The 14,955-nt window shown below is 40.0% G+C and overlaps 1 protein-coding gene across 2 annotated transcripts in view; it reads left to right on the forward strand.

Annotated features, from left to right (window-relative positions):
- Positions 1 to 1,219: 1,219 nt before the first annotated feature.
- Positions 1,220 to 14,955, forward strand: part of vstm2la (V-set and transmembrane domain containing 2 like a) — an 80,188-nt gene continuing 66,452 nt past the window's right edge. The window contains exon 1 of one of the 2 annotated variants that reach the window (XM_078418967.1): positions 1,220 to 1,792. In XM_078418967.1, the coding sequence (XP_078275093.1) occupies positions 1,717 to 1,792 (76 nt within the window). In that variant the 5' untranslated portion in view covers positions 1,220 to 1,716. The remainder of the gene's footprint in view (positions 1,793 to 14,955) is intronic. The other variant, XM_078418968.1, reaches the window with a different exon arrangement.

Consider the following 14,955-nt stretch of genomic DNA (forward strand, 5'->3'; position numbering starts at 1 on the left):
ATTGTTTTATTTTTTGCTCAAGATTCCAGCATCTGTAGTCTCTCGTGTCTCTATCTCGATTGCCTCCTGTTTCAACAGCCCGTCAGCTAGCTGGACTTAACCATAAACACGTTTGATGTGGTGACAATCAATTGAGGACAATTTTTTCATCTTGTTTATTATATGTTAAACAGTTAGCAGATATATGATCATTTTACGTTTTATTTTACGTATTGGATAATATTCAGATTCTATGAAAACCTGTGTTTAGAGTTCCAACACCGGGGACTGAGCCCATACCTAACAATTCAACGGTGCATTGAGCGATGCACGGTCAACCGACGCTTGCATCAGAAGCTACGTTCCCTCTCATCTTTTGGAGGACCGGAAATACATATATGTTTAAAGTTACATTTACTTATTGAGCCAGACAGTCTCCCTCCACCACAGCTCAATCCTCTGCCATTCACACTTGCAGGAGATTAAAAAAATGTTTAAAAGAATATTTTAATAAACTGGAAACGTTGTGGTCATTCAGCGACCGTGGAGGGGGAAAGAGGATTAAGGTTTGATGTTAGGGTGCTGCCCCAGATCGTTAATTTTCGTTCCTGAAACAGATGATCTTATCATCATTTGATGGCTCTATGTGGGGTCTCCGATTAAAGCAGAACATGGAAACGCTCAGCAGGTCGGGCAGCACCAGTGGAGGAAACAGAGTTAACGTTTCAGATCGATTGGGACTTTTGAAGGACCTTGCTCTGCACAATTAGATTGATATCCCCCTCAACACAGTAGCTCCCACTCAAATGGACTTCACTGGGCACTGAGCGCTCCAGGGGTGTGGAGAGACAGAGGGACGTTTTAAACGCAAGATCTAAAAAATGCAGCCGGGTCCGTAATATCACTGGAACTCACCGGCAAAGTTTTACAAACAAACCAACCCTTGAGTAGGGATCCTGTTTCCCCACTAAGGCGGAAACCGAATCACTCTCTCAGCCGAGAGAGTGACAAAATGCAGGACATTCTGTCGGTCTTTCTGCTCAATAATAATCTCACAGAGGACCACTTGGTTTTGCTGCATTGGGTTGGAGGTTCATCTGTCTGAGAAGAAGGAACGCAAACCTCCAAACCGAGCTCCCACCATGTACATGGGCACGGTCATACAAAGCAGAGCTCCAGAGCTCCCTTAATCACTGCACTGAACCAAGCCCTCCAACCACGAATAAGCCAGGAATTGGACATAACTGTGGTAATGCAAAGCTGCCAGAATCGCTGGTCAGACCCCATCATGATCTCCACAACCTGAGGTGAGGGCACTGGGCTCTCACTGGGTCATCAGAGAGGCCAATAGACATCGTGGGATTTACTGCATTCACTGTTGACAACGAGGGTCTCTGAAAGCTGCAATACTCTGTGTGCAAAAGTTAGACTTTGCAAACGCTGTTCCTGAACACCAGGAATTAGATAGAGGGGGAAAAGTGAATCACTCCGCGCGGCGACCAGGCGCCCACGTGCTCAGCACGGCTGAGCTAGGAGCGCCTCCTCCGCCATATCAGCAAGTAACTGCAGAGGCAGCAGCTCCCGGACAGCGGCTCGCAGCAGAGGCAGAGGCAGCTTCAGCTTCAGCAGCAGAGAGGCAGCTTCAGCTTCAGCTTCAGCTTCAGCTTCGTGCACAGCTTATCCCAGACCCGGCTCCGGATTTCCGACCGATGTGAGACACAGAGCGTCGCAGACAAGATGGGGATGTTTGGAGTGATTATAGGAGCTTTGCATTACCTGGGGCTCTATGTACAACTCTCCGTGTCTTCACAAGGTGAGAACAAGGCAGCAGCAGGGCAGGCGGTCGCCGAGAATAATACCTTAGCACTTAGAATCACCATTGTTCCTTATCTCACTGTGTCCAACTCCCCTTCCTGGCCACAGAATGCAACTTAAACTTCCTGCTATTACAATTAATATGCTCCTTGCTAATAGAGAGGGTGCATAATAATATTTAAAGAATATCCTTAAACAGAGGCGATTCATTCAGTTTATTCATTTGTAATGAAACACAGCCTCCAGATTGTAAGGCAAGTTAAAGTCTGGATCAGGAGAACACCCTACTATTGAGATTGATGCATTTTACTGCATTTATAAGTGTTGACTTCTAACAAAATATTCCCAATCAGAAATATTGCATTTAATTCAGGATTAAAACTTCCTGCTCGCATTAGGATGATAACGCGATCTGTGGTAGACAAGAATAGAAACTGAACCTCACGCTATTCGTGTGTATCCGTGTGCGATCCCTGTACACCAAGACAAAATTCTACCATACATTGAGAGTAAAGATTAACTCTTTGAAAACCAGACAGGTATTTTGCACAACGTTTCGCTGAATATTTTTTTTTCTTGTAATCCACACTGAATTACCAATGAGTCCATAATTCTATTTGTTTTACATTTTGCTGTTGTACCAATTAAGCGTCAAAAGAATAATAATTCAGTACAATATGGCATAATGCTTGAATAGAAGAACAATGTGCATATAATCTTTATGCTTATAATTTGGTTGTCTTGCATCTTGCTGTGATTTATTACGGTCAGAGAGTAGAATTTTGCCTCGGATTTCTGCAAATTGAGCATGGATTTAGTTGTTGGCTATTTTTAAAAAAAGTTTCTCTGATAAGTTGTTGGAGTATTAACATGGATTCCGAGTGCTATTTCCTTTCTATTTTTACTACGAGACCCGAACAGGTGAAACAAAACTATGGCTCTATACTTCATCTCCCAGTTCGAATGTTGAATTCTGGGCGTACAACTGTTAGAACTTTACCTCCGGCTGATATAGTGCTGGTAATATTCCGTTTCAGTAGCTAGAATCATTAAATATTGAACATCGGAGTGAACAGAGAGCAACCCGATAAACATTAATTTTTCTTAGATAAATGTAATTCATCTCAATCAACACAATGGTGAAACCAATATAATGGAGATGACAATCTACATGCAGCACATAACAGTTGGACTGGCCCCACCTTTTGGTGGTGTGGGGACACTGAAGGGCAGGGGGTGGGGTGGTGGTTGGATTGATAGGTATCATTGCAGCATTATGATCGTTAAACATTGTTATTTATTCACAAAATGCTGGAGTAACTCAGCAGGTCAGGCAGCATCTCAGGAGAGAAGGAATGGGTGACATTTCGGGTCGAGACCCTTCAGACCAGCATCTGCAGTTATTTTCTTATGTTAAACATTATAAAATGCGATGATTCAAGGGAATCGCGTCATATCACTATGTGCTTTGTACTCTTTCTTAAAGATAAAAGATAAATGTTGGAGTGGTGTACAGCAAACTCATTTTGTTGGAATCCACCTTCCAGAGGTCCAATGTATCTTTCATGAAAGTTAGTGTATATAACTATTTTTAACCAGTTTGCATGTTCTGTTTACAATATAACCTATACAGCTATATTGTATGTCACATATCTGTGCAGGGTTGAACAAATAAACTTTTGCTGAGCATCCAAATATACAGACATGATGGACTAGACTCAGTATTCCAGGCAGCCACCCCTTGTAGCTGTGACTCTCTCTGCATCTAGATAGTGACACATGTTGGCTTCTAGAGCTGTAGAATCTTCTGGGAGAGCCACAAAGCATCTTTGATGGGTTTTAAAATCTTGTTGTTTTTTTTTCAATTTCAGATATAATGAAAAATATATATTTTATCGTCAGATATTAAAAGTGATACAATATACAGAATAACCCTTTTGCAACTTGAAGAGTAGTTTTGAAAGTTCAAAGTTTTGAAATTTATTATCTTTGCCCAACGAAGGCTTATGAATAACACGAATCGGGAAAGGTTCACAGAAATGGGTTGTGTCATTGCAAAATGATGATTTAGATATTAATCCAGAAAGCTGCATGCATCGATCATGATATTTGCACAGTGAGTGCTTGCTGTTTCCTCGTTGATTACACTGGATTAATTTTTCCTCCTGTTAATGGAAAGCATTATTTCAATATATCTGTAAAACATAGATAAAAAAGGAAATCATATTGGTTGTAGAAGTATATTTGAATTGACAGACATTGATCGTTTTCATTTTGGCAGGTATTGGCAGCAATTTTAATTTATGACTCGTTTATTCATTTTGAAAGATATGATTTGGGATATTTTACGACAATGAAAGACATAATGAAAATCCGCTTTAAAAATCTGCCCCTTTTTGATTCCTTTTGGTTATTACTGGATATGGATGGAGACAAGCAGTCGTGTTCACCGGAAAAGTAAGGATGCCCCCTGCTGATAAGAAAAGAACAGAAGCCCAGAACATTGATAACAAACCAAAGCCCAGAGAAGTTCAAATTTTAATTTATCAATTTACTATTTGGTTTGCATTTCATCAAAAATATCTCAGTATTTGTGAAGACAATGCTCATTAGTATACATCGTGTCCTTTTCTCAATGCATAAGACTTAATGTCAGGAAACTGTGCGTTTAAACATTTATTTTCCCTTTCTCTCCAAGATGCATGAAATATCTTTCCAGTGTTTATAATGCTTTTGTTGGACGTGGGTATTGCTGGAATCGGCTTTTGTTGCCTACCCCAAATTAGCCCGAGAATTTCACTGTGACCCACTTTCTTGAACTACTGTGGTTTGTGAGTTGAGGGCATGCCCATCGTTATGCTGAGAGGGACTTTCAGGATTTTTGAAGGAGCCATCATGAAGGAAAAGCGATATATTTGTATGTTGCATGTCCTGGAGGCTTGGTAGTATCCCCATGCACCTGTTGCCCTTATCCTTTAAGACTGTAAATGTTGGAACTTTGGAATATACTCAAAGAAGGTTTGGCAAATTGCTACATTCACTTGAAATGGCAGCACAGTGGCATTGCGGTAGAGTTGCTGCCTTGCAGCGCCAGATACCCGGGTTCGATTCTGACTATGGTGCTGTGTATACAGAGTTTGTACACACTCCCTGTGACTGCATGGGTTTTCTCTGGGTGCTTCAGTTTCCTCCCACACTCCAAAGATGTATAGATTTGTGGTTTCTGTTAATTATAAATTGTCCCTAGTGTGTAGGATTGTGCTAGTGTATGGGGGTTATCGCTGGTTGGCGTGGACTCGGTGGGCCGAAGGGCCTGTTTCCACACTTTATCTATAAAGTCTAAAATACAACATATAGTGGCCATGATGCACGGGTAATGGAGGGAATGAATGCCAGTGAATGTGATGCTGGTCAAGTGAGCTGCTTTGTTATGATTGATGTTAAATTCCTGAATATTATTGGAATTACACATAATGAGACAATGAAGAGTGTTTTATCAAACTGGTGACGTGGCTTGTGGATGCTCAAAATGCGGAAACGGTTGAGGATGGGAAGATGTGACTAGTGATGGAATCACATTTTAGGTGGTGGAATTGTCGAAGTGTGATGTGTTGGATGCGGAGGCTGGTGGTAAGGACCAAGGAACTCTATCCTTGCAGGGGGGATACTACACTAAAGAAAGAAGACATCTCTGATATCCTTGTGTGGAAAGACTCATTCAGGGAGCAGATGCCGTATAACTAGAGAAATTGAGAGTTGGGAATGGTGTCCTTGCAAGAAGCAGGGTGGGAACATGTGTAACCAAGATAACTGTTGGAGTTAGTGGGTTTGTAGTAGATACCAGTCGATAGTCTGGCCTTGTGATGGAAACAGAGAGATTGAGAAAGGGGAGTAATTAAGTATTTTATGCACAAACCCATGAAATATTACTGGAACTGCAATATTTAGTTTCACAATCTCAAATATATTATTAATCGCTTATACAGTAAACTATTGATTGCCCGATACTATGCGATGCACAACATATCAGTAACACAAATTACTCAATTTTTTTTTTTATTTTTTTTGAAAAGCATATGTACAAATCGAAATAAGAAAAAACACATTTGTTACAAAGTTCTTACATAGCTTCAATTTTTAAATTTTTGAAGAGAGAAAGTAAAAATAAAAATATAAAACTATAAACTTGGGGAGAGAGAGAGTAAGAGGGTTAAAAAAAAAGAAAAAAGGATCTAACAATAAAAATTAACGGGAGTAGATCCGGGAGACAAAAACCACAGCTGTACATCCAACCCCCAACTCAAGTTTCAACTTTTTATTTAAATTTTTTTTTTATTTTAGTCCTGTGCCAAGCCCATTTACTTTTCTAAAAATTCAATAAATGGAGACCATATTTTAAAAAATAACTCAGGTTTGTCGATTAAGGCAAACCTTATTTTTTCCAAATGCAGGGTCTCTGTCATTTCCATAGTCCACATTTTAATTGTGGGGGTTATTGGTTTTTTCCAAAATTTAAGTATTAGTTTTTTCGCAGTTATTAGACTGTAATCAAGAAAATGTACCTGACTTACTGTAAAATTTGTAGTATGTTCTGATAATCCTAATATAATTAATTTTGGGTCCATATCTAATTTTTTATTAATAACTTTAGAAACTATTTTAAAAATCTCCAACCAGAAGTTTTGCATTTTTATACAAGTTACGAAAATATGAGTTAAATTAGCTTCTTGAAATTGACATTTATCACACATAGGAGAGATACTAGGAAAAATCCTATTTAATTTCGTCTTCGAATAATGTAATCTATGTATTATTTTAAATTGTATTAGGGAATGTCTAGTATTCAATGAACATTGATGTATATGTTGTAAACTTTCATCCCATATATCTTGCATTATAACTTGATTCAATTCGTCCTCCCATGCTCGTCTATAAGATTCTGATGACGGAATGTCAATGTCAAGGAGAATATTGTAAATAAAAGATATTAATTTATTTGAGTTATAATGTCGATTCAGGCATACATCAAGTATTTCTGGACCTCTAAACTTATATTCTTGCATGTGTGATTTTACATAATCTCTAAGTTGTAAATATCTAAAATAATTATTAACATGTAATCCGTACTTCTGCTGTAACTCCTGAAACGAAAGAAAAGTTCCCTTATGATAAAGATCTCCCACCCTTTTGATTCCATAACTTTTCCATTGAGCAAAGCCTCTATCTAAGACAGACGGTTTAAAAGAAGGATTATTCGCAATAGGAAGGAAAACAGATAATTTACTCAATTTTAACGTAAGCTTTAATTGTTTCCAGGTACGGATAACACTATGTATAATGGAATTACCTCCATATGTTTTTTTATTTAAATTTATTGGAGCTAAGAGGATCGCACCAATATCGAATGGTAAACAATCCTCTTTCTCCATCTTTAACCAATCCGGTTGTTGATCAGAATCATCCAACCAGCAGGTTATATTTTTAATATTAACCGCCCAATAATAAAATAAAAAGTTAGGTAAAGCAATTCCTCCATTAATTTTAGACTTACATAAGTGTCTTTTATTTATTCTATGAGTCTTGTAGTCCCAAATAAAATTAGTAACAATTGAATCAATTTTTTTAAAAAACTTTTTTGGAAGGTAGATCGGAATTGCTTGAAATAAGTATAGTAGCTGTGGCAGAAAGATCATCTTTATAGCATTACTACGACCAACTAATGATATAGGAAGTGTTTTCCAAAATTGGATATTTCTGTGTAATTTAACAAGTAAAGGAGGAAAATTTGATTTAAATAAAGAAGTATATTTCCTAGTCACGTAAATTCCAAGATATTTAAACTTTTCATAGGCAATTTTGAAAGGAAATTGTTGAAGTATGGCCGGATTATGCTCCATTATTGGCATAATTTCACTTTTATACCAGTTAATTCTATAACCTGAAAATGAACCAAATTGAGTTATGAGATTTAATAAATTCGGAATGCTAATTTCAGGTCTGAAATATTCAGTCAAGCTTTAGAGTAGATTTCAGGTAATAATGACATTAAATCAACTGAGAAACCCAACCCTAATTTTAACGATGCCATGAATTTGTGCTGTAATCTTATGAGAATGACATTGTCAGGAAATTTATGACAGTAAAGTGAGCCTTCAACTCTAGGCTGCTCAGTTTCTCATCCTTTTACTCAGGAAATAGGTATCCACTGTTTCTACAGTAGATCCATAATAATGTTGTAAACATTGGTTAAATCTGCCGCCAGTTTCCACAGCTCTTTGGAAAATAACCCAGATTTTGCCATATTCCTCATCACTGTGCTCATCAACACCACTGTAAACATCTTTCCTTTGTCCAAAAGTGCTGCTGGTTATTTTTCCTACTTGCCTGTTGACTCAACTTTGCGTTTAAATTGGCACCTTCCCTTAAATCCCGTGGGCTTTTGCTTTCCTGGCTAATTTATCTTCTGAGACATTCTGAAAAGCTTTGCTAAAATCCACACACTCCACTGCAAGTGTGCTTTCTTGTTACTTCCGCAAAAAATAATTTGTTAGTCAGGCACACATTCCCTTAACAAGAACATGCTGACTGACTTTGATTAATCAATGCCTTTCAAAAAGATGATTTATTTTGTCCCTTGAATTTTTTTTTCCAATAAGTTACCCACCACTGATGTTAGGCTGCCTGGCCTATAATTACTCAGTCTGTCTCTTTCTCTCTTTTAAAATAAAAAGTATTACATTAATGTCTGTAAGTTCTCTGGTACCAAGGCATAATCAGAGAGGATGTGTACAAATAAAAGTATTTATTATACACTTTGGATTTTTAAAAGATTTTTTCATCTACTTTTAAACAAAAAAGTTGCCAGTTAAAAATGAACGCCTCGTTAATATTCATGTGGAATTCAGTTTCCGATTGAATAAAGTTGCGCACTTTTAAAATGTAATTCAAATTTTGTTTATTGCATACATTTTACTAACTCATTATTAAAAAGCAGAGCAAATAACGAAGTGCTGGAGGAATTCAACGGGTCAAGCAGCATCCGTGGAGCGAATTGACAAGCGACATTTTGTGTCTGGACCCGAAACATGGTCCATTTCCTCCAGAGATGCTGCCTGACTTGCTGAGTTCCTCCAGCACTTTGGTGTTTACTCAAGATTCCAGCGTCTGCAGTTTCTTGTGTCTTTATAAAAACAACTGTTGTGTGATAAGTGCCTGTTATTAATGTTCACTAGCCAGTCTTTTTTATTTACACTTTAAAAAAAACATTTGAAGAAAAACCTATTTATTTAGCTTTCAAAGATTAACCATTGGAAAATAAACGGGAAAATTATTCTACATGTGATTTTTATTGACTTCATACGGATTGACCCTACTTACTTTATATATTTTTGATCACTAACAATTAATTGAAAATGATTTCTAATTGATATATCAAATGTAATGGATAACACCTATCAGACATGGCTCAGTTTTACCCTATTGAATGGGGGAAGAGATTTCAGCTTCAGCACCAAATGATAATGCATTTAAAATTTAATTATACAGAGCACAGGAAATCTGCTTCTTGTGTCCTTATTTCATTGGGATTTGGAATCCTGTGCAAGAACAAACTATTTTTGAAGGACATGGGGTAATATCATTCTAAGATTAAAAATAAATCCCTATCAAAATGTTTTAATATAATGATGCTTTTCTATTCAGTTTGGCAATCCTTTGAATCAAAATCTGTTTTGTGGCAATGAAGGAACAATGGGCTAAATTATTGTGAGATCTAATTCCTGTGTATATACAGTGCCCTCCATAATGTTTGGGACAAAGACCCATCATGCATTTATTTGCCGCTGTACTCCACAATTTGAGATTTGTAATAGAAAAAGTTACATGTGGTTAAAGTGCACATTGTCAGATTTTATTCAAGGGTATTTTTATACATTTTTGTTTCACCAAGGGGAAAAATCATCACAGATTTAAATAATAGAACAAGAATATTTTCTCCTAATTGTTTAGCACCTCGCAACGAGATTGAGAGCTAAAACCTCGATGAGGAAAGCCGAAAAAAAAAGAGCTGAATCAGGATTAAAGAAACATCCAAGCTTTAAACACTTAGTAAAAATGAATGCAGTGCAGTTCCAATTAATTAGTTTATAAACTAATTATAAATGAATGTTTGTGTATGTTAATAGGAAAATGTGGAATGCTGAAAATGCTCCATTAAGGCCAAAAGTTAACAACTCATTTGTACATTCATGACTTTTCAAGTCTTTCTCCCACAAGTGGGGTTCCTACAGTGTCTCCTCATCTCAAAAGAAATGGGGATTGCATTAAGTAACAATGGGCTGCTCACTCATGCTAGGTCATTATAAAGTCATTCAGTGTGGAAATAGGCCCTTCGGCCCAACTTGCACACACTGCCCAACATGTCCCACCAACACTAGTCCCACTTCCCTGCATTTGGCCCATATCCCTCTAAATCTATCCTATCCATATACCTGTAGATGCACAATTATGTGGAGAGTTAAAAAAAGCACAAAGAATGCAAAATAAATCCAAATGATCTACTGTGCCTTGGCATTTATCCACAAGCATCTCATAGATCACAACATTACATTTCCAGATTCTTTAATTGTTTCATTCTCGGGATTGGAGAGTTATAATATCGTTGAATACTTCATGCCAAGAATCTATGAGGAACAATTAGAAAAAGTAATACAACACAAAGAACAGTTTTTTAGTCAATTATATTTAATTGCTTTAAGAAAAAAATCTAGATATTCCTGAGCTGCAAGAAAAACACCATTGCTTTGGACAAGAGTTATCTTTTAATTTCCTAAAAGACCAATTTAGAACAATTACAAGCTGGTGGAACACAAATGAAATTTGATATTCAATTTAGTATAATGAGATTGGTGTAGTTAAGAAGTGTTACAGAATGTAAATAAAAGGAACACATTTATTTACTGCCATTCATAATATCATTGTTCTTCAACATACTTTTGTTTTCGCTGATAGTGTGCGAGTACTGCTGATAAAAAGACAGCAATTGTTGTCCATTAGTAATTGTCCTTGGGTAAGGCCAGTGGTGAGCCAGCTTTTTGAACTGATGTATTATTGTAGTCCAGGATTTAGACCCAATACATTTGCAAGGATGTTGACAGGCCAAGAAGGTCTGAGCTATAGGGAAAGGTTGAGTAGACTGGGACTCTATTCCTTGGAGCGCAGGAGGATGAGGGGTGATCTTATAGAGGTGTATAAAATCATGAATGGATCGGGTAGATACGCAGAGTTTCTTGCCCAGAGTAGGCGAATCGAGGACCAGAGGGCATAGGTTTAAGGCAGGGGTGTCAAACTACCGGCCTGCATCCAGCCCGTGAAGGGGTCCAATCCCACCCGTAGGATGATTTGGGGAAAAAAAAGTATATTCGCCACCATTTATTATGTATCTGTATGGCAGCCGCTCCCTCTCTCTCTCTCTCTCTCTCGCTCTCGCTGCGCTCTCTCTCTCCCTCGCCGCTCCCTCTCTCTCTCTCTCTCTCTCTCTCCGCTCCCTCTCTCTCTCTCGCCACTCTCTCTCTCCCTCGCCGCGCTCTCTCCCCGGACAGGCCATGCGGTGATGCGGGCAGGAAGGGGCCGGCGCTGTGGAACGTGGGGTGTCTCAGCGTTCTTGTGGACACTGGGAAGTGCCTGGGCTGCATCCACAGAGACCGCCACCATGTGCCTGAGACCCAGGTGAGTGCGTGGATAGAGGCTGGTGGGAAGTCGCCGCGCTGTGAATGGGGCCGCAGTTAGCGATCTAGAATCTGAGCTGCTCTCCAGGGTGGGGGCTCTGGGTTTGGGTTAAGGTTAGGTGGGATGTGAAGACGTGCTGGTAGTTATGCGGGAATAGGGAAGAGAAGGGAGAAGGTGGCGGTAAAGGAAGGGAAGGGGGAGCAGATGAGGGAAGGGAGGGTTTTTAGGGATGAGCAAGGGAAGAGAGGGTGTTGAGGGAGGGGAGTGGGGGAGTAGGTGGTAAAGAAAGGAAGTAGGGAGGGAGGGGTGAACAAGGGAGCAGATGAGAGAAGGAATGGTGTTTAGGGATGAGGGAAGGGAGAGGGCAGGTGAGGGAGAAGGTGAGGGTAGAGAAGGACATGAGAGGTGAGGGGAGAAGATGTGGGGGGAAGGAAGAAAGACATAAAGAGAAGGATGGGGAGTGGGGCCTTCAGGTGAGATGATGGACAGACCATCTTTTACCATGCCAGGTAGCTGCTGTTTGGCTGTTCACCACCCAGCCAGCCCATTGTGGGCAAAACATAAACACTGTAGGAAGACTATAATTCAGGGGAACAGAATTAGGCCATTTATGCCATCAATACTTTGCCATTCAACCATGACTGATCTAATTTCTCTCTCAACCACATTCTATTGTCTTCTTTCTCCCTGTGACCTAATCAAGACCTATCAATCTGCCTGAAAAATACCCAATGTCTTGGCCTCCACCACTGTCTGCAGCAATGAATTCCACAGATTCACCACCCATTCCTCCTCATCTCCATTTTGAATGTATGACCTTTTATTCTGATGCTGTGACCTAAGGTCCTAGACTCTCCTATTACTGGAAACATTATTTCCACATCCTAAGTGGGGCTTAGATACCAATCATAAAAGTAATACTTGCTAGACAATCTTCTTCATAAGAAACGAAATTTGTAAAGTGAAGCACTTTGTAGTTATCGCAGAGACTGAGACACATGAGAGCAGGTTGAAAAAATGAACGCAACGAAAGCTGTGGGAACACGCATGTGTGCGTTTGCGCGTGCACAACTGATCCGGCCTTCATGAAGTTGCATTTTGCCCATTCCGGCCATGACTTAAAATGAGTTTGACACCCCTGGTTTAAGGTGAAGGGGAAAAGATTTAATAGGAATCTGAGGTGCAACTTTTTCACTCAAAGGGTGGTGGGTGTATGGAACGAGCTGCCAGGGGAAGTAGTTGAGGCAGGGATTATCCCACGTTTAAGAAGCAGTTAGACAGGTACATGGATAGGACTGGTTTGGAGGGATATGGGCCAAATGCGCAGGTGGGATTTGTGTAGATGGGACACGTTGGCCGGTGTGGACAAGGTGGGTCGAAGGGCCTGTTTCCCCGCTATGACTCTATGACTCTATAATAATAAATGAATGGCAATACATTTCCAAGGTAAGATACCGTGTGACAGGGAAGGAAGTGTGCAGATTGTTTCCAGGCACCTCCTTATGTAGTGGTTATAAGGGAAGCCTTGTGTTTCAATCAATTAGCTTTTTGATCTGCAAGCACAAAATATCAACTCATGCGCAGAAACATACAAGAGGTTTCAATTTGCACTCAACATTCACAAAATGAAACTATCTTTTCATTAGTGCAGTACACACCAACTTTTGAGAATGCTGCCCATGCCATGTAATGTAGAGAGGGAACACTGAGTATTTGGAGCTCCTGAAACCCAACAACCGGTCAAATTTAATCAGCCTCATGCACTGCCTTGAGGACATAAAATGGTGGATGGCACAGAACTTCCTTCAACAAAATGAGAGCAAGTCTGAGGTCATCCTATTCGCCCCCCCCCCCCCCTGGACTCCATCAAAACGATAACAGGCAGCCTTGGAAGCCTATCCTCCCTAGTCAAACCGCATGTCAAAAACCTTGGCGTGATATTTGACTCTGCATTAAAGTTTGACAAGCAAGTCAATGCTGTGGTAAAAGCCAGCTTCTTCTAGCTTCGCACCATAGCTAAAATCAAACCATTCCTCCAATTTGACGACCTTGAAAAAAATCATCCACGCATTCATTTCCTCCCGCCTAGACTACTGCAACTCCCTATACACTGGGATCAGCCAATCATCCCTGTCCTGCCTGCAATTGGTCCAAAATGCCGCAGCGAGACTCCTGACGGGTGCCCGTAAAAGGGACCACATCACCCCGATTCTGGCCTCTCTCCACTGGCTCCCAGTACAGTACAGAATCAACGTCAAGCTCCTCCTATTCACATACAAAGCCATAAACGGGCTTGCCCCCCACTATATCAAAAATCTTCTAACCCACCACCCTATCTCCAGGTCCCTCAGGTCGGCTGACTTGGGGCTACTCACTATCCCGCGGTCTAGGCTTAAGCTCAGCGGTGACCGCGCTTTTGCAGTTGCAGCACCTAGACTGTGGAACAGCATCCCACTCTCCATCAGAACTGACCCCTCCATCGACTCCTTTAAGTCCAGGCTCAAAACCTATTTCTACTCCCGAGCGTTTGAGGCCCTCTGAGGGTGCGCTGTGAACTGTTTATGTATGTGTTGTTATGTTGTGTGCCATTGTCTGTTCTTTTTTAGTACCTGCACTGATGTACAGCACTTTGGTCAACGTGGGTTGTTTTTAAATGTGCTATACAAATAAAATTGACTTGACTTGACTAGGTTTCAGGAGCACAAAGAAGCCTTGCTGAAGCAGCACACTAGTTCCCAGACTACCCACTTGCCCATCCATTAGCCACCTACTGGCCCACCTTTGGCCAAATTGTCCATGTCCCAAATTTGCTTTGTCAATCACCTCTGACTGGACCAGAAGCAAACCATCCTCCATCCCAAGGAGCTGCCTGAGAAGAAAGAGAAGAAGAGGTTATGCTTGGGGAGTTCTGCTGAGAAAACTTGGCCTGTTTATCGGTGGCAGTTACCAAACAATAGTGTGCCAATGGGGAGGGGACTCAGCACTGTGAATAAGATTCTAATGAAGTTGCTTTATCCTGGATGTTGCACTGCAGGCAGGTGCAGAGTTCTCCATTACACTCTTTCTTCAACGTCTAACATTACTGCACCTCCTTGCGTCCCAATCTCAACTTTTATGCTCCAATTTCTAGAGTGTTTATTGAATTATCCCTGAATCTTCCAAGTTTCCGCTATGGAATGCTTTGTCCTATTTTTCATGGACTAGATGCTCTGTATACTTTTCCCTGATGGAATTAGGACATGAAACATGTAGCCATTCCATCAGAAGAAAGTATACATTACTTACCTAACCACAGAACATATGTGGTACAGCTTCAAAATCAACATCAATTGGAGCATCAGCCTTAGCTGTATAAGAGATGCATATGGTTTGAAAAAATATAAACATAGCACAAAAAGTAAGGAAATTTGTGTTTGGTAGATTATTTCTTTGTTG

The sequence above is a fragment of the Rhinoraja longicauda genome, chromosome 22, assembly GCF_053455715.1.
Source record: "Rhinoraja longicauda isolate Sanriku21f chromosome 22, sRhiLon1.1, whole genome shotgun sequence".
NCBI lineage: Eukaryota > Metazoa > Chordata > Chondrichthyes > Rajiformes > Arhynchobatidae > Rhinoraja > Rhinoraja longicauda.